This window comes from Nipponia nippon, unplaced genomic scaffold, assembly GCF_047370975.1.
Source record: "Nipponia nippon isolate SJK-2023a ecotype South Korea unplaced genomic scaffold, ASM4737097v1 scaffold_9, whole genome shotgun sequence".
In the NCBI taxonomy this organism is placed as follows: Eukaryota; Metazoa; Chordata; class Aves; order Pelecaniformes; family Threskiornithidae; genus Nipponia; species Nipponia nippon.
Genome location: NW_028262413.1, coordinates 38,715,351 through 38,734,379, shown reverse-complemented (window position 1 = coordinate 38,734,379; position 19,029 = coordinate 38,715,351). Strand labels below are relative to the sequence as shown.

At 42.3% G+C, this 19,029-nt stretch overlaps 2 protein-coding genes across 8 annotated transcripts in view; one reads left to right on the top strand and one right to left on the bottom strand.

Annotated features, from left to right (window-relative positions):
* The window catches only part of ADAMTSL3 (ADAMTS like 3), a 202,607-nt gene extending 198,401 nt beyond the window's left edge, over nucleotides 1-4,206 (bottom strand). For 2 of the 3 annotated variants that reach the window (XM_087743289.1, XM_087743293.1), the window contains exons 1-2: nucleotides 4,155-4,206; nucleotides 2,311-2,408 (exon numbers count right to left, since the gene is read on the bottom strand). The gene's annotated coding sequence lies outside the window, so the exon portion shown is untranslated. Of the gene's footprint in view, nucleotides 1-2,310; nucleotides 2,409-4,154 lie in introns of those variants that run through there. The other variant, XM_087743291.1, reaches the window with a different exon arrangement.
* LOC104017250 (lamin-B3) lies at nucleotides 1,164-18,821 on the top strand. Of its 5 annotated transcripts, none has more exons than XR_015701247.1 (13): nucleotides 1,164-1,672; nucleotides 6,141-6,297; nucleotides 7,294-7,419; nucleotides 8,343-8,513; nucleotides 9,834-9,959; nucleotides 10,083-10,303; nucleotides 10,969-11,194; nucleotides 12,131-12,238; nucleotides 13,098-13,214; nucleotides 13,314-13,424; nucleotides 13,555-13,625; nucleotides 15,294-15,325; nucleotides 15,915-18,479. XR_015701247.1 is itself a non-coding variant. In XM_087743295.1 (12 exons), the coding sequence occupies exons 1-11, from the start codon at nucleotides 1,305-1,307 to the stop codon at nucleotides 13,594-13,596; spliced, it is 1,773 nt and encodes a 590-aa protein (XP_087599421.1). In that variant the 5' UTR covers nucleotides 1,164-1,304; the 3' UTR covers nucleotides 13,597-13,633; nucleotides 15,915-18,479. The 5 variants fall into 5 exon arrangements, 3 of the variants coding, with proteins under 3 accessions (XP_087599421.1, XP_087599420.1, XP_087599423.1); XR_015701246.1 differs by lacking the exon at nucleotides 15,294-15,325 and adding an exon at nucleotides 18,784-18,821 and having other exon boundaries at nucleotides 1,165-1,672; nucleotides 15,915-18,456; XM_087743295.1 differs by lacking the exon at nucleotides 15,294-15,325 and having other exon boundaries at nucleotides 13,555-13,633.
* The last annotated feature ends 208 nt before the right edge of the window (nucleotides 18,822-19,029 follow it).

The window sequence follows — 19,029 nt, the reverse complement described above, 5'->3', positions numbered from 1 at the left end:
GCTCAGTCTGGCCATATGTCATTACCATGCTACATGTAGTTTTACAGTTTCAAAATTGTGTTTTGTTTTTCATACAAATGTGTACAGAAGTTCAGAAAAAAACCTGGGTGAGCATCCACAGCTCCTTCTATGTCCTCATCTACTCTGTAACTTTGTATCCAGGGGTATACATAACCTAATTATAAAATCCCCAGCTACAATCTTGGGGCCAACTGTTTTGTCCTCCTATGTCACGTGCCTGCTGACCTATAAAGTGAAGTTTGAATTTATGCCTACAACCTTCATAAAATCTATCTTTACACTTAAAGAACTCTAAGAGGATGTCAAGGCTATTTTTCTGGGTAGGAAATAACATTGACCTAAGCTCAGCTCTTAAGTGAAGTTCCTTCTAACTGCTGCAACAAACACCATAATTAACAGTTATAGTAACGTTCAGAGATTTTTATGCTCATACTGAGTGAGATCTGTACAGCACCTGCTCTCCAAAATGCGAGTGAAAAAGAAAAGGGTAAATTAATTAGCTGCTGGAGAAAACTGACGACTGTCACAGTGCTACTGGTGTCACTACTAAAGAAGTGCTGAAGCAAATTTCTTATTGAACAATGATCTTTATAAAATGCAATCAGTGTAAGGCTTTGCAGACTGCTTCACATGTTTGTGTTGATGCAGGTTCCCTTTCCCCCTTCATTCTTCGCTCTGCTCACACAGCAGCTTTCAGCCGAAACACTGTAGCACTGGGATGGCTGACAGCCACCACAGCCTAACCTAAAAGCTAAAAACGCCCACAAACAAACAAGGAACAAAACAAAAAAAGAGCAAGGACTGGCTTATTTTCATCAGCTGAACATATTGCAAAAAACCAGACAGAAGAGGCAGAGCACTGACACGGCAGCACGCTGGAGTGTGAGCATCACCGCTGCTGTCACGCATCTGTCTAAATCTGGGATTTTTTTTTTTTTTTTCACCCCGACTCCTTGCACCGGTTTGTAAAAACGCCGGGCTGCTGCAGGCTTTTCCTGACAGCTCCTTCCCCGCCCTCTCCGGGCAGCACCATTGGGACTGATGGGATGCAGCAAGGCACATGTAAAAATTAAAGGGGGAAAAAAAAAAAAAAAAAAAAAGTATCTTTTCTAGCCGGGGCGGCAGCGGGGAGCTGCCGTAGCCCTTTAAGCTGCCCACCCTCGCCGGCAGGCCGCGGCGGCAGCTGGCGGCTATTTATACCCGGGCGGCGGCGGGCGCTGGGTGTCTTGCGCGGGGCGGTCCCGGTAGCGGCGGCGGGGCCCGGGCCCGGAGCGGAGGCTGCCATGGCCACGGCGCTCTCCTCCACGCCGGCGAGCGGCGGCCGCTCCCTCAGCGGTGTCGCCGCCGCCTCGCCGCTGAGCCCGACGCGGCTGAGCCGGCTGCAGGAGAAGGAGGAGCTGCGGCAGCTCAACGACCGCCTGGCCGCCTACATCGAGCGGGTGCGGGCGCTGGAGGCCGACAAGTCGGCGCTGCAGCAGCGGCTGGCCGAGCAGGAGGCGGGCAGCGACCGGGAGCTGGGCAGCCTGCGGCTCCGCTACGAGGCGGAGCTGGCCGACGCCCGCCGGGCGCTGGACGACATCGCCATTGAGCGGGCCGCGCTGCAGGTGGAGCTGGGCAAGATCGGCGAGGAGCACCGGCAGCTGCACAGCAGGTCGGTGCCCCGGCCCTCCCGCCGCACCTGCCGGGCCCCGAGCAGGCCTCCCTGCTGGGGACTGCCCTGGGGCCGCTCCTCTTCGGGGCGCTGGCAGGGTGAGGGGAAGGGGATGTTGCTTGTCAGCAGCCGTGTGTTGGGGAGGGAGTGCTCAGTGCTGTAGGGCGTCTGGGCCATGGTGACACCCCAAGGTGAGGCTGGAGTGTCTTGGGTTAGGAGAAATCGTAATGTCTGTTCTGAAGATGCGCTGCAAGGACACTGCTGTCGGTGCCTCCTGCTGTGGTGCTGCTGGGCTGCTTCAGCACCTCCCTGTGATGGGTATGGAGCTCCCCAGAACTTAGTGTTGGGTGGCCTTATGGGGAGAGTATTGCATGAATGCACGGCTGCCTGGGTTTGGCACCACACCTGTGTTTATAAACACTCAAGAAGCTGCTATGCTGGAAAGCATCTAAAAGTTAGGGGGGTAGGGGAAGGAGTCTCTGTATAGAGTCAGCTCGCATCTTTTTGGGGGCTTTTTAGCTCAGACATTGCCTAGAGGGGAATACACAGAGAAGACAGTCCTGTAAGCAGTATAGCCTAGCTGGTCTAGGCTGATATGGCACAGAAATTGTCCTAGTGGCTTTTATGTCTTGACTTACATGCTACTGGGATGAACCATGTGCTGTTTCAGGCTTGACTTTCTTGCAAGTTGTGTATCTTCAGCCTGGAATCATCTTGTTGTTTAGTCTCACCAAGCCTGGAACAAAGGGGTGGCCCAATGTAAGTGCTATCAAGTCCTCTTGAAGGAGGGAAGAAGGTGGGGAGGGAGCAAGTGTCCAATCCCAACAAGCTTCCTTTATGAATATATACAGCGTGCTAGCATTGCTAGTTATATTAATGCCCCATTGTACTGCTAAATCAATTACAGACTTGTAATAATTTGTGTGTCCACAGGCCCCTAAATCTTGTTATAAGCTTGTATCATAGCACCTTTAGGCACCAGCTTTTTCTTTAACACTTGTATGGTGCAAATGCTGTCTCTTCATAGACTCAGTAGAAGTACAGGACTCAAGTAGCTATTCTACTTGGGGAAAAAAATGTTTTTACTCTAAGCTTGTGTTTTCAGCTGCTTAGAAGTTCTTGGGCTTGTCTCATTCATGCTGGGTTTTGGCTTGTAGATTTGTTTCATAAATCTCACCAGCTGCCTTGAGTAGTCAGTGAGGAGAGGGGTAATGCCAGTTCTAAAACTTTGCTGCCGCTCCTTGTGTTTGTGTAACTCTGTGGCTTTGTTTATAAAGCTTTAGGCTTGGCAGGTATGCAATCCTCTGGACTGATTTTTTTTCTTCTTTAAAGTAACTAGGTCTTAGAAGTGGTTAACTTTACAGCCCATGGGAAATGATACATAGTACATGCTGCTTTCTGAAAGGACTAGACTGAAGTCCTAATATTAATGAGTGTTTTGTATCTGGGCTGTCTAACTGCAAATGTCTCGGATGACGTGGAACAAACTACTTTGAGGGTATCGTGCCCTTTATATATACACCCTTTAAATAACCTGGAACTCTTATAGGATGGAATGTCACCAGATAACTTCCACACAGCATTAACCATTGGCTCTTAATCACTGGTAAAGAGACTTAAAGCTTCAGCAACAATGAAGGGTGCTTGCATTTCAGCTTTTTTCTTACTACCTAAACAGTGGTAATTGGAAGTAGGCCAAAGACGTTTGGGGAGGAGGAGTTGTGGATAAGCATATCAGTTGGTTGAATTCAGAGCCTGAGGAAGGTCAAAGCAACTACAGTAGCACAGCAGAGAGAGACCAGACCAGTTTCTTTTTGCACCAGTGAGTATAGATGTGCATTTTGCTACTGAACCTGAAATATGTGGTGTAGCAAGCTGAAGTTGTACGAATGAATTTTGCAAGTGGTGGTAACATCCTCTAGTCTTGACAAATTGGAGTCCGTTTCAAACATACCTGAACTCTTTTGTTAAAATTATTTAAATTCTCCAGGTCAAGCATATGCAGCACCCTGATTTACAAGGAATGTGATTGGCAGTGCCTCAAAGTTAATGCTTGCAATTGATATAGTCAATAAGGCATGCTTAGTTCTGGAATGGTTGTTATATGGAATGTTGTGGAGTACTGTAACTGTCACTGCTGCATAATAATGTAAAGTGATGTTCTGAACCCCAAACTTGGTTTAAAAGGGTAGTGAATGCTCTTGTCAAAGCCAGACTTGTTAAATTGCTGTTCTTAAAGATGAAATGACTTGCTTCAGGGTTCTCTGAAAACAATATTTGTCAGGAAACAATATAGGAAACCTGAACCTGGCTGTCACAGGCCTGCATCAGAAAAGTGGACTGTTAAAAGACAGATACTAAAGGAGTTTGTCTTGCACATGCTTTGATTGCGGAATGAAATTTATATTGATTGTTTCATCCTGCAATAATATCATTAAGTAGTGTTATCGATGTACTTGTTAATATCATAACTAATACTCACAATAAGTGGTAGTGGTAGCAGAGATCCCAAAAGGAAGGTGGCTAATTAATACCTAGAAAAGAAAGAAACCTGTAAATACTAAAAAAACCTACAATGTTACCTTGTTTTTCATTGTTACCCTATAGTGTTACCTCTTTCCTAGAGTCTGAGTAAAGAATAAATAACCTCTTCTAGGAAAACATTTGGGTTTGCATCATTGTCATGAAGTATGAGACACAGTCAACAAATGTCTCTGAATAGCAGGGCTGGAAAAGGCCTTGAGCAAGACCCTGATGTAGCCACATGCCCCAGGCCTGTGTGGGAACCAACCATACCTGCATCCCTTCCAGCAGATGTTTGCGTAACCCTTTTTTATATTCCAGATGATGGAGATTCCAGAAGATCCCCCCCAGGCAACACGCTTGTGTTGAACTACTGTTAGTTTCCTCTCCCTAACATCTAACCCAAATATTCCTCCCTGAAATTTAAGCCTGCAACTTCCTGTCTTTTCCACAACAGATGTGGAAAACAGATTCCCTTCCTCTATGCAGCAGTCTTTCATGTATGTAAAGACTGTTATGTCTCTTGTCACTTTTCTCTTCTCTAGACTAAACAGCCCTTTTTTCCGATCTTTCCTTGCAGTCCAAGCTTTCTAGAGCTGATCACTCCTGCAGAATGACTTTGGACTCTCTCCAACTGGTCTGCTCAGTTATCAACTGGAAAACTCATTGTATGAATTATCACGACTTAGCCACTTGGCAGAACAGATTTTGCTAAAATAAATTGAACACTTCACTCTTTGCAATCTCAAATCTGAGTTTTGAGCAGGAAGTCAGACTCTGGATAGTGGTCAGGCAACTGCAAGGATTTTGGAAGTTAGAGCAGTCTGGGAAATTATCACCCCTTTCTCTGACAGAAACTCACTGTGGGGCCAGCACTTCCCCACTGTGGTGCCAAGTAAAACTGGCAACTTAAACAACTGCATTGGCCATCCAGGTGGTACCTGAGGGCTCTGTACCTGGGTATTTGCACAAGGAAATGGCTCCCTTCTGAAGGCAAAGCTCCTCTCACCCTGTAACGCTGCCATGCTGTGAAGGCGGGAAGAACGTGTGGCCCTTCCTGAGGGAGAAGAGCCCTTAGCAAGGGTGCTGTGAGGGCTTGCTGCCCTGTGGCAGGAGCTGAGCAAAGCCCCAGCTGGGGATGTGGGCTGACAAGGCCTGCTCACCAGGGCTGGGCTAGTGGTCTCCTGGGGATGAAACTCCTCCTGTGCTGTGGGTAGGAGTGTCCCGGGAGGGGAGGAGGAATGACAGCTCCCGGCTGCCTGAGCTGCTTTCTGCCCCTGCCTGCAGAGGGAGGGGGTGCTTTGCCCCATCTGTGACCAGCATCGCCTGCCCCAGGAAAGCCGGCCCCAAGCTGCTTGTACCTAGCCTGGCCGCCTGCAGGTGCTGCGGGGCCTCCCCGGGGTGGAGGCGGCTGTCGTGGCTGCTCCCTCCTGGTGAGAGGGGTGTGTGGGGCTCACAGCCCCGGGGGCCGCAGCAGAGCTGTGTTTTAATGGCCAGTAGGTGCTTTGCTGGGAAACTGGTGGCAGCCTTTGCTGCTGAAAGGAGGTGTCTGTGTGAGCAGCCTGTTCAGTGGTGGCAGGTGATGGTGGTCTGGTCAGCTGTGGCTTTGAGTGTGACTAGTCCCTCCCTGTGGAGACGGTGGCCTGCGGTGTCCCTTCCCTCTCCGGCTTGTAATGCCATGGCTGTGGAACATAGCTGGCTTCTGTGTAGGATTCACACAAAACAAGCTGGAAACTGGGTCAGAAATCTTTCTGGTTAAACAAATGATACTTGACTGAGGGGCCTGTTTGGTTTGTTTTACAGCCTAACCCTGTGCTCTCACCACAAGTGTTGACTAACACTTCTGTTTCAGTTCTGCCACAGACCCCTGTGAAGGTAAACACATTAAAAACAAACTTTCTCCCTCACCAGCTGCAACTTATGAGTGTAAAACTTTCACTTGTAGGAATTCAAAAAAAGAAGCTGATTTAAATCTGGCACAGGCTCGTATGAGAGACCTTGATGCTCAGCTAAACGCAAAGGAAGCCGACTTAGCAACAGCTTTGAATGAGAACCGAAGTTTGGAGAATGACCTTCGTGAATTAAAGGATCAAGTAGTCACTGTAAGACTTGTTCCTGGAATTTCAACTTTGCCTTTGTTCTTGAAGCTATTGCTTGTTTTTCCCCAACTAGTTTTTGAGAGTTAAAAGCAAGGAAAGACTGTTATCTATGGCAATGACAGGTGGACAAAAAGGTTTCTGCAATCTTGCTGAAAGCAAATGCTACTGATAGTTGGTCCATTAAAACTTGTTGTAGGTACCTTTAATTCTATTCTGTGACCACAATATGTAATGTTTCTTGTTCTAATGACAAAGTAAGTTGAAATGTGTTATACTGCTATAGCCCCTGTGGCATTCTCTAACGTGTCAGCAAAGGGAGCATTTAATGGACCCTGCTTCACTATGCTTAAATCTAGGTAGAATAAATAAGTTCTGACTAAGTTTTTTGTAGGCTCTTGTGCTACTAAAATGAGCTCTGCTTGAGTTACTACTCTATTAATGCATTTCTAAGAGCATAGCTTTTGTATCTTCATGCTTTAATGTGATCATTGAATAAGCTAACTTCAAATCTTTAGGATGAAAACTTAAACCTAAACTTGTATCATTAAAGTAGCACACTCAAGCACTGGAAGTGGTAATAGTTTGTCAACGTAGTTAGCTTATATTTGGAGGATTTCACTTGTTAAGCATCAAACAAATTATATTGGAAGTTAGTGAGAAGTTTGGAATACTTAGTGTTGAGCAGGGGATGAATGTACGTGGATGGTACAATTGATTCATGAGAAGTCTACTTTGAGGAATCAAACTTAGCTGGTGGGATTAAGGGCTGCTCTGTATTTGCCTTGTTGGAAATCTGGTCTACATAATTAAATAGGATTCTTTCTGTTGATAATATGCTGGATCCCACTGAAATAAGAATTTAAATGGAGTAACCAGCTTCACTTAAGCAGTGTTTTGATTGTTGTGTGAACGAAGTTGAATGACCTGTAATAAGTTGACTGTCTTAGTCTGGAAAAATGACCTCTTAATTTTGATTACCCTCATGTCTGTCTTTCCTAGCTGAAGCTGTCACTGGAAGATACCAAAAATCATCTCCACAGTGAAATGTTGAGGAGGGTGGACCTGGAAAATCATATGAAAACTTTGCAGGAACAAATGACGTTCCAGAAGCGCCTTCACGAAGATGTATGTTTTAGCTTATTAACAAGGATTTTTTTAGGTGCCCGTGATCCCTGGATGCACTAAAAGCAATGTTAAGATGTGCTTTGTCCTTAAAAAGGTAACTAGCTGAGTCAACCCATGACAGTCCACCAGCCAATAAAATCCACCTAACTAGGAAGACTTCAAGAAAGTACACAACCTCATGTTAACTGGCATAGTACCAATAGGTATCTGGAATATGAGATAATTTTCTCAGGCTGCACTTCTGAAGGTAACTACAATCCCAATATACTACTTTGTGTAACTGAAAGTGCATATATTACAGTTAAAGTTAAATGATTCCAGACGTTTGCTAGAAACCTAAAATAATTGAACAAGTTAAATCTCCTTTAATAAGCAACTTATGTTCCCTACTTCCTTAACACTTATCGAAGGTGTCTGGTAACCTTTGCGTGAGAAGTCACTACATAGAACTAAACATGTGAATGTAAACCAACTTCCTTCTGACTGGAAGGAACCTGAAGGTGTGTGGCTTATGTGACAGAGAATTCCAATTTCTCTAACGAACTGCTATTACTTTTTGAATAAAACAAGAATAGATGAAGTAACAGTGCTTAAAGAAACTGAAGTGTATTTGCATGTGCTCTAAGTAAAGAAAAGCAGAGAAATCCATCTAGTTCAAGGAATTAGTCTTTAAATGCAAACTACTGTGTTTATTAGTTTAAGCAATGTTGGCAGCGAGGAAGCAAATCAGCCCAGCACAGCTAGCAAAGTGGAAGTACCTGACCTAATGGATGAATATCTAAGATCTGAATAAAGATGAATTACTGTGCACTCAATGATAAATCTGCTTCAATACTGAATGACTTAAGCTGGTACAGTAAGTCCAGTCTCAAATCAAACTGTATTGGCTTGCTTATTCTCTGAGAAATTTCTTCTTTTCCTAGGAGCTCAAGGAGACAAAAAGAGTTCATGAGAGCAGGATAGCAGAAATAGAGTCTGGCCGTCAGAGAGAATTTGAGAGTAAGCTCTCAGATGTTCTGCAGGGGCTCAGAAAACAATACGAAGAACAAATTCAAGGATACAAAGAGGAGCTGGAGCGAACATTCAGTGCAAAAGTGAGTCTGTAAAAGATGCCAATAAAACAAAGCTTAAGTTCTCTGCACCTTGATATGATAAAAGTCACACTAGCATAAAAAGCTGACTGATGGAGCCTTTGCATTCAGTGCAGAGTTTCTTGGCATAAGTTGTTTTGGAATTTTGAAGCAGTGTCAAGTTTGACAGTAGAACTTCTGTGAACACTTGGTCCCAAACAAAACTGGTTCAAGCATAAATACTGTCCTTTTGGGGAGTGATTAGGAATGGCTGATATAATAAAGTTGATCATAATTCAGACTTCTGACAAATGTCTGACAAATTCAGGACTGAGGTGCTCTGTTTGTATTGAGCAATTTCAGTATTATTGAATAAAATTTGATCTACTATTTATAGTGTTACTAAAATGCAGGAAATAAGGTATTCTTACAGTTCTACAAGAGCACCTTTAACTATAGAAGTGCAGATGTCCCCTTCCAGTTGCTAGTACTGGATAAGGTGGCTATGGAAGCAGCTTGACAGTTTGTCTTCCAGAAGTGGTCTGTCACCTCTTTCCCAGCATTAGCCACATACATACACAGGAAAAAGTAATACTTCAGGCTCATACTCTTGGTAGGTAAGATCCCAGGGGTTTCTGGGTTGGTTGCAGTGTACAGTATTGGTATCTCAGGCCTTCTTTAATACTCAGTGCAGAACCACACGATCTGCTGCTCTCAACAAGCATGTGTTCATTTTTCTGGTTCTTCCGGCTTTCTCTATACTCCAACCTATATGCCAACTTGGTGAATTCCTTTGGATGCTTCTGTCCAGGTTTCCACTGGAAATTATGTGAGTGCCTCTTGTAGGAGCATGGCTTTACTTTATCCTTTCTTGGAACATCTCAGGATTGAGTTGCTTTAGAAATAGCTTAGTGCTGCTTATAGTGATGCAGGAACTGCTTAGTAATAGAAGTTTTGGGGAAGAGCAATAGTTTGATAAGCACACCTAATATCCCGTAGCCCCATCCTTTTGACAAGCAGCTTCTAAACATATTCTCCACTGTTCTTCTGGAGAATCAATTTACTTAATATCTATACAAAGTCTTCATGCATCTGTAACTGAAATATCCTAATCCAGCCATCTTCACTACCTGATTATTGCTGACTTTCTAATGTGAACATCAAACTTGTGTAAACCTCCCTGAAAAGCAACGAAAAACTTTCTGACCCGGGCTTTATTGGTATCTGCACACTTAAGTAAAACATAACTATTTCCAGATGTAGCAGCTGGAAATCACTTGGGTTTCCTTCCTTATTTAAAATATAGTCATAAGCAACTCATTACTAACAGTGACCTATCCATAGATGGAGAATGCCCAGCTATCTGCAGCAAGAAATAGTGACTTTGCCAATGCTGCTCGGGAGGAGCTGATGGAAACAAAGCTGCGAGTTGATACTCTGACATCTCAAGTTAATCAATATCAAAGCCAGGTACTATCTTTATGTGTATATTCTTAGAATTATTTTAATTTAGATACCCAGTTCAAAATACTGGCCTCTCCTCTCTAATCTTCAGTTATGGTTTAATTGATTTTTCCTTTCCCTTAATTTCAGAATGTTGCTCTGGAGAACAGAATAAGGGAGCTACAGGAGACACTAGATTATGATCGTGATCTCCATCGAAGGCGTATGGCTGAAAAAGAGAAAGAAATGGCACAAGCCCAGCAGCAGGCACAAGCACAGTTGGAGGAATATGAGCATCTCTTAGATGTGAAACTGGCTCTAGATTTGGAAATTAATGCCTACAGAAAGATGCTGGAAGGGGAGGAACAGAGGTAGGCTATGACAAATCCTCATATGAGGACTTGCTTCATCCAAGATCTCTATGCTAATTAACCATATATTCTTCAGAATGTGGTGGAGGCAAGAAATAAATATTTAGTATGTGATTAGTGCCCCAATTTAGTTTTTGAAGCATAATTTTCTGTACATGGTGTAGTAAACCCAACTGATAAAGGTCAAAGCTCCATTAGACATCCCTCGCTAGAATCAAACTTTCTCAAAGCTTTGTGCTACATCCTAGAGATGTGACAGACAGTGCTCAAGTTTCATGAATGAAACTGGGAAATTTTATCAACTCCCAACTATCCAGACACTGCCTGGTGAGAACAACATGAACTCAGTACATGCTAAGAAGGGTTAGATGCTTAAACTACTTCCACTAAAGATTGTGTCTGTAGAGACTTAAAGGAATACTTACTGCAGTTGGGAATCTTTTGTTATGGACATAGGCTTGCTCTGAACTTCAGGGCTGGGGCTGTCTTCCAAACTTAACAAGCTACTTAGCTACTCTTGCCAGTAAAAATAAAATCTTACATTCAAGACTTCATGGAAAGCTTGGGTATAAGAAGCTGTTAGGCTTGGCTATAGTGGGAGGATAGGAGTGAGAAGAAATAAGTGCATCAGATATTCAGGTGAATGTTATCTGACTCCCTTCTAGGCTAAAGCTGTCACCTAGTCCATCTTCACACAGCACTGCAACTCAGGCAACAGGTCAAGGGCGACGGTTCCTGCATGGGAAGAAAAGGAAAATTAAAGAAGCCAAAAAGAGAGGGCATAGTGCTGGATTTAAGACTGTTCAGCATGCTTCATCTTCTGGAAATGTATCTATTGAAGAAATCGATGCAGATGGGAAATTTGTCAGGCTTAAAAATAACTCTGATGAGGTATTTCTGTTCATTCAAGTCGGCATGGCCTTCATTGCAAAGTATGACTGCTTGTGAACCAACTTATAGCTTAGTGAGAGATGACAACAGGGAAGGGTGAAGAGATGAGAGAAGAGTACTTCCAAACTAAATACAAACTGGGGACTTCTCAGCTGACCTGGCTGCTGTCAAGAGAAGACTAGAGACTGATTCTTGGTTTTGTTGTACTGCAGGTGTTTTGTTCACAGGGATGTCAGGGAGGCAATTCTGGCGGGAGGTGCATTGGGTTCTATGATGCAGAAATCTAACACCTTCAGTTGTTCCTCATCGGATTCAGGCTAGCGCTATCAGAAGTACTACTTATCCTTGAACCAAATAAGGTGCTTAGTAAATTGGATAATGACAGCTTCTTATTACTTAGAAATGCTTAAAACAGCTAAAAGGGCGAATAGAGCTGACAGTATCTAATCCATGTAGAGGGTCTATCTGACCAATTAGATAATTCCCTGACTAGTTTACTCTGCAAATCCAGAACTACTAGAATTAATCCTCAGAGCTCCAAAATTTGTGGCTGGTAGCTTAGCTGCTTCGGCCTGAGATGCCTTACACCTTCACAGGCCCCTATGTATGTGTTATATATACAAGCCCAAGTTGGTAGATGGGCATGACCAACTTCGTTTATCAGAATCTCCCTGGTGAAGAGCATCGTGATCCCCCTTCAACAGAAGGCAAGAATAGATGTGCCTAAAGTTGTGATACTAAGATGAATCCTAAAGAAGTGCTGGGAGAAATCATAGGGAAGCTTTAATGGAAACTTGAAGGCTTCCTCAAAATTTGATCAGATTCTTGTATGCTACAGGAGTGGGACTAAAACTGACCCTTGAGTCTGGAAAGAACCTTGCACTTGTATGATATGGTGTCGGTCTGTAATGCTGAGAGAAATTTCTTGTCCCACAGGATCAACCACTACATGGATGGGTGTTAAGAAGACATCTTGGAAGTGTGTCAGATGTAATATACAAATTTCCTTCACGGTTTACTCTTCAGGCAGGCCAAGCAGTTACAGTAGGTAGTGGTTTTGTAAAACTTACTCAGAGCTCTGTTCTTACGTTAGGTGGCAATAGATATTCAATGTAATAAGGAAAACTAAATTGATGCTGCAAGTGTCTAAAGAACTAAAATCCTTATTTTATGTGGAGAGGGGGATGGGAGAAATCCTTGCAACAACTTAATCTGAAATGACAAATTTTCTTTAAAGCTAGATCTTAGATTGAACTTGGATCATCCCAGACTGGGATGTGCTGTTATTATGAACAGAATTAATATATTCTAGTTTATTCTTGGGGTTTCCCATACTCCCATGACTTGATATGAGTTGTCCAAAGACTTTCACTGTTGCTAATGCTTTAGTCAACTACAGTTCAGCAATGCTGAGCTCATGGTTTATGGTACTAAGCTAAATATTAGCTCTAAAATCATACTCTAAGTACATTTAGATAGTGATCAAAGAGCCTAATTCTACACTCTGCACTCCAAACTCTGTACAAGCTTGCTCAAGAGATCTGTGAGTGACCCCAGGCTAGGGGCTATCTTGTATACACAAATTGCTGCCATGAGTATGTCTGTAACTATGGCTTGGCTCTGTGACTCAAATGGTATGCATGTCCAAGCAAGGCTACCTCTACATCAGGTAGAAGCTGTTAACAGCCTCTTCTGCACTAACTGGTTTACAGTCTTCAGTTAAAAAAACATTACCACCATTCTTGGTAGTCCTGAAAAGAACTAACTTGCCAGGGATCACAGTAGTTCAGTTTCTGTTACTGGACATGTTTGGTATTGGAGTACTTGAGTTGTATATGTTAGACTGAATCCTAATCGAACTACTAACAAGATTCTTCAGAAGCTCACTCTAAATCTGTTGCAGATCTGGGGTGCAGCTGCTGGTGTAAGCCCAGGTCCTAGTGATCTGGTCTGGAAGTCTCAGAAGTCTTGGGGAACTGGGGATAATATTGGTGTTACACTTATCACAGATGATGGTGAGGTAAGTGAGATAGTAAACAGCTTCTACTGTCCTAATACTAAACTAGTTTGATGTGCTTAATTCTTGAGGGTTCTTGGTGGCAATTCAATTGTATTCTAGGAACTTGCGGAGAGGACGATAATGCATGTTCCCAGAGGAGAAGAAAGCGGTGAGCAAGATGATGATGATTATGAAGAAATAACTGGAAGTAAAATGGAGTTTCCATCTCAGGTAAGCTGTCTGAAGTTTAAATATGTGCTATCAGAATCATTTAATGCCCTTTTCTTTTCTTTACTGTATGAAAATACTTCCCCAAGTACTACCCATATCCTACAACTCTTAACATTTTTCTTGATGTCAGACCAAAAGAAGAAGAAAAAAGAAATGTTGTTTGGTCTCATGATAATGGTTCCTGTGAGCATCCTTAAGCAGGTGAGATGGTGAGAATCATGCTTGTCATCTCATAGAAAACTTGCTTCATTAATAGTGCTGCAGTCTCTTGTCCCACGTAGGGTATAGCTTGCATGGCTTTGCATCAGCAGTGGAATTGATGTTTTGCTTGTTCTCTGGTTGAATATGATCAAATAGTAGCATTAATTGTTTGGTGTCTTATTACTGACACACTGAAAAATACTAGCTTTAACGTCTGTTCCATCTAGGCATCTGACTATGAACAAACTTAGAAGCTGTTACCCTAAGAACAGAATGCAAACACTAACTAGAAGTATCTTATTTCTGTGGGATGAAGTGACTTATCTGACACTCCAAACAGTGTCCCTGACTTGCTCTTAAGATAACTTAAATTCACACTGAAGAAACCTAATATTTCCGTTCAAAAGTATTAAAAGGCTGAAATCAAAGTTCTTAGTCTATTGATTGCCTAAGTCTCCCTTGAATTCAAGCATAAGTTTGAGGCACTTCTGTTCCAGCTCATTTCCAGGAACTACTTTTTTCTTATTTTGCACAGCAAAATAAGAATCTCTGCCTTGCTTCAGTCATAAATACTCCCTTCAATAATTCCCAAGGGGAACTTCAGCGCAGATGCAGGTCATGCTAATGGCATTAACATAGTCAAATAGAGTTAGCATGTTTTGCCTTCCATATACTTATAACCCTTTGGTTACAACTTGCATGTGGTAATGCCCTGTGAAAGACTCTCTAGCCCCTCCCGATGGCTTTTTGACTGACCATATTACAAGTCTGAACTTCTGCATATTGCATGCTCCTAGTGTACTTTGATATACTAGTAGTCGGGTATCTTTAATTGCTGAAGTAGTCTTTAAAGGGCTTTAAATTAGTCATAACTGAGCAATTATGGACTGTACTTGACTCTTGAGTTGGTTTGTTTCTTGACTTGAAATAGCACCAAGTGCCCTTTGCTAAGTACAAATGCCCAGGCCCTAAGTGCAAGGGGATGTATATCTAAAAATTCATTCTCTCCCTCCTGCTGACACAGCATGTTGAGTTACCACAGCTCTTGCTAAAACTGATCCTACACAGTTACAAGGCAACTTGCATCTTACTGCACCAGGTCTTAAAGCCACCACCATTTCCTAGATATTTTTGCAGTATACCTGTCTGAAAACTTAACTTCAAAGTACCTCAGTACTGTCTTTCTGAAGAAAATGTGTCTAAGAACAGGCAGGTACTACCTGCTGCTTGGTTCTTTCCTTGTCCTTCTTTCAAACAGAAAATCTGGGTAAATGTCTATCATTATAATGTCATCTGGCTTCAAGGATGTTTATCAAAGTTTCCTGACTTATATGCACATTCTTGTCATATTTTCAGTCTCTCACTGAAGGAGGGTGAGACCCTGTTAAACAGGCTATTGAGAAAGGTTCTACAATGCTATTCTGCCCTTTGGGCGGGCTCTTAATGCACAGCATACACCAAAACGGTTGAAGTAACCCCAGTGGAAGCTTTAGGCTTATGAAGAGACTTACTGATACAAGCTTCTTTTCACGTTTGGAGTAGGACCTCTCCAAGTTTTTCTTTTTTTAAAGGCTGTTTATTTGAATTTAATAATATGGCTTGTTCAGCAATCAGCGATGGAAAGCAAAAGTAACTTTTTTTCCTTACACCTCTAATCTGTTTTATCAGCAACTTTACAATACAGTTGTGTGCCACTTATGGTAAGAATCAATTCTAATACTCCCACTCAAACATTAATGTCATTCCTGTCTGCTGAATTCCTGTCAAACTTCTGTTATTAGTACCTATATGCTTCTGCTGCATTGGTAGTACTGAAATAAAGCAGCTTAGTAAAAAACAGTTAACTTCCTGCATGCAGTAAAATGATGCAAAGCAAGCATGCTGTGCTTTAAAGGAAGGCAGGGTTTCCATGGCTTTGGCTTCTGCTTTTACCATCCTAATGAGGGCAGCATGAATCTGCATGCCAGTTACATTTTGATGCTTCAGAACTGAGGTCCTGATAGATAGCTCGACAGCCTTTCATTAAGGAGGGCATAGGCTCATGTATTGCATGACTCAAATTCTTAAAAGCTTGTTTTCTTTTTGTTCCCCCCCACTCACAGACCATCTAGTATAGTTAAGGTACTGCCTCTTCTGAAAATCTGCTTTGCTTTATTAAGTAACTAGATCTACAAAACACTAAAAAGAAGGCCCACACAGCTGTATGATGATCAAGCAGGTAACCAGCAATAAATAGTAAGTTTGTACACGTGTTAATTAGCGTAATGTCTTGATGTTTTATTTCTGCAGCAAAATGAGGATCCTAGCTGTTCTGTCATGTAATGTGGACAAAGAGATGATCATCTGAAAACACTTCTTAATCCCAGGTGACATGGACTACATGTGTTTTGGTATCTTCTGCAATACATGAAACTTTGAATTCACATCTCCTGTCTGACCTCTTTGTAAGAAACATTGTCCATAACATAATGAAGTTTCCTACCTTCTGATACTGGACCCTGTCCTTGGATTCACTGATACAAAGAGCAGTAGAATACAAGCTCCATGTGAAGTTACTTTTACTTTACCACAAGGATCTGGTTTCCATGACCTGCTGAAACAGAGGAGGGTATGCAGTTTACAAAACTTCTGAACGTATGCCCTAAAGGACGCTAAACACTTGACAATGAGCATGAGGCTGCCTCAGCTTTCTCAGTATTCTGAGATGGTGTTTCTCCAAAGATAATTTCCATTTCAAGCCCGAGTGGGAAACTGCATGGGCCAGATCATACCCTAGCTTGCACCTTGAGCAAGTCTGAACTTGGCTGAAGTAAAACATTATCCTGAAGAGTGCTGAGTGTCTGCAACACTTCCTGCTCAGACCCTGATGCTGAAATATATGAAACTGGTCTAGATCACTTGCTAGAGAACTTCTTAGAGTGAAACATTTTAAAATTAAAAGCAAGTTGTAAAAAATATTCTTGTCTGTTATTAAATGTACTGTTTCTGTATTCTAGCACTGGGAAATCCAGCAGTTTGTGTTGTGTGTTCCTAGATACAGTATATCACAGCATAGCTGTGTCAACCTTAACTTGGACAGATGTATCCTATAAATGTGAAAAAGCATCGCATTCCGACAGAGAAGGTACTGTAACTAGCAATATTAGCACTCTGTTTGAATGGTCCCAACAAGCCAGCTTTCTAAGGGGCTAGAAAAAACCCATGCTGAAACAACAAATCAAAACTAGAAAGCACCAACTATAGTAAAAGGTACATCAAAAATATCGGCTCTTAAGAGTCCCTATGTACTAAATCTTTGTGCAGTCTGCAGTACTGCTTTGTGTATGTCTAATGGGGCAGCTGGGGGAATACTGTCCATTGGCCAAGATGTAACTTACTGTAACTTTAATAGCTCTGTTGTCCCTGTAAAGCATGACTTATAACCCTCAGAAACCAGGCAGTCAGCCTCTGGGGCTACTGCATTTAATTATTCTCAGCCTCTTTTTACTAAAATGCTTACCTGCTGGCTCTGTGGTAAAGGGCGGGCCTCGGTGAGCCACATAAAGTACAGTGCTCTTTAAGAGCATGAGAGAGGGGAGTTAGCTGAAGGGAGAGGAGAGGAGCAGCTGAGACCGCAGGTTTCTCCAAATGCTGGAATAGTTTTCTGACTGCCTCTTACCTTGTCAAAGTATTCAGTTCTGAATTTAAGACCTGTTCTGTGGTAGGATGCAGTTGTTAAGGTGAGGCTTTCCTTATAGTAGCTTAAACTCTCAAGTTACTTAAAAATTCTAGTTTTGAGATGTCAAGAGTAGATGCTGGTTTAATACTTGCATTTTAGCAGATCTGAATTGTTGTTGTACCTTATGGCCCACATAGAAACAGCTGCTGCTATAACCTTGGTATATTTATCTTGATTTCTTGAACTTTTTTAACTATTAAAGATATTTTTCATGTATATAAAAGCAGTCTTGGACTTTAATATTTGCAGGTTAAATAAAGTTCTGTTTGTTCAGTGATCTTATTTGAGTGGCACAAAAGACTTTGAAGCGATAAAACTGGTAAGTTTAGGGAAGATTCCCTGCAGACTGAGGAAACCTTCAGAAATGTGTTGTGCTGCCCTGTTTATACTTCTCGCTCAGCTTTTCAAATAAAGCTGAACTGCTATGAACTTGATGCAAGAGGAATATTCAGTATTTCAAATGAAACCTTTCCATAGCACAAGGGAAGGATGGTATTAAGCAACAACCGTGAAAGACTTGACCTAGCGTACAAGTCTTGATAAGGAATAGCTGTAGTACAGGATGATGTTTGGCAACGCTATCCATGGTCCAGGAAACAAGATCTACTTCTATTTACTCAACTGCACAACCTACTAGACAGTTTATGAAAGTTGTTGTTAGCATACAATTTTAAAAAGGCACACGTTAATCACTTCTCTTACGTGCAATGGCTCCTATTGTGCAAATTGTCTTCCTGGTAGCAAACCTTAAAGATGGTTGGTTTCCTATGACCTCTCTCTACTTTATCCTAATCAATAACAGTATAGCTCTCTTGACGTGCTTCCAGCTTACTACTTTTGTAATAGCTACTTCTGTTAGATGAGAGATCTATTGCAGCTGACCAGGAGCTCTGTACTCAATGGCAAACTGCCTACCATAAAGTGTAGTGCGAATTCAAACCTTTTTTTATGTATGTGAGTACGTGTGTGCATATGTAATTCTTTCCTCTAGGGGAGCCTGGTGATTTCAATACCTCTTTTCTTGCCTGCTGTGGAAAAGTATGACTGGTGAGACCTTTCTGATAAAGGGGGAAAAAGTGAAAGCAGCTGTGAATCCCAACTACTTAAGCCTTTGTAAGTTGTCCCATACATCATAGCTATTTCATTAAAAAAACTAGGTCAGGAGAAGTTGCTTTCCATATTGCTGCTCTAATAACTACTAGGGACTTGCCCATGCAGTGGGAGAAGGGCTGATGAATTTTCCTCCTTTTCCCTCCACATTCTGAGATGATGTGCCCTAAGTAGCAGGCTGTAGCCAAAGCTGCAAAGAATAACCCTCTTGTGATCATTGTGCAAGCCAAGGCCAGAGATGAGAGAAACCAGAAAGCCATGGTTTGAGAGCCAGTTTTAGGTGGAAAAGTTCCTGCACCTGTGATACAGATGAAATCCTCTCCTCTCTAGGGAATGCTGTTTCAACTGGACTACAGAACCAAGCAGAGCTTGAAATGCTGAAGCTGGATTCAAGCCAGTTTGCCCATAAAGAGTTCAGCTCCCTTCTCATCACACTGTCTTGTACAGAGAGCAACTGGCAAAAGATTCCTCTGGGGCTGCTGAAGTTTTTTGGTCATTACTACATCTGCATTTACTAAGCAAAGCAGAAGGCAGCTAACAGAAAATTCTATCTTCATTTTGATAGTACTTAAGATG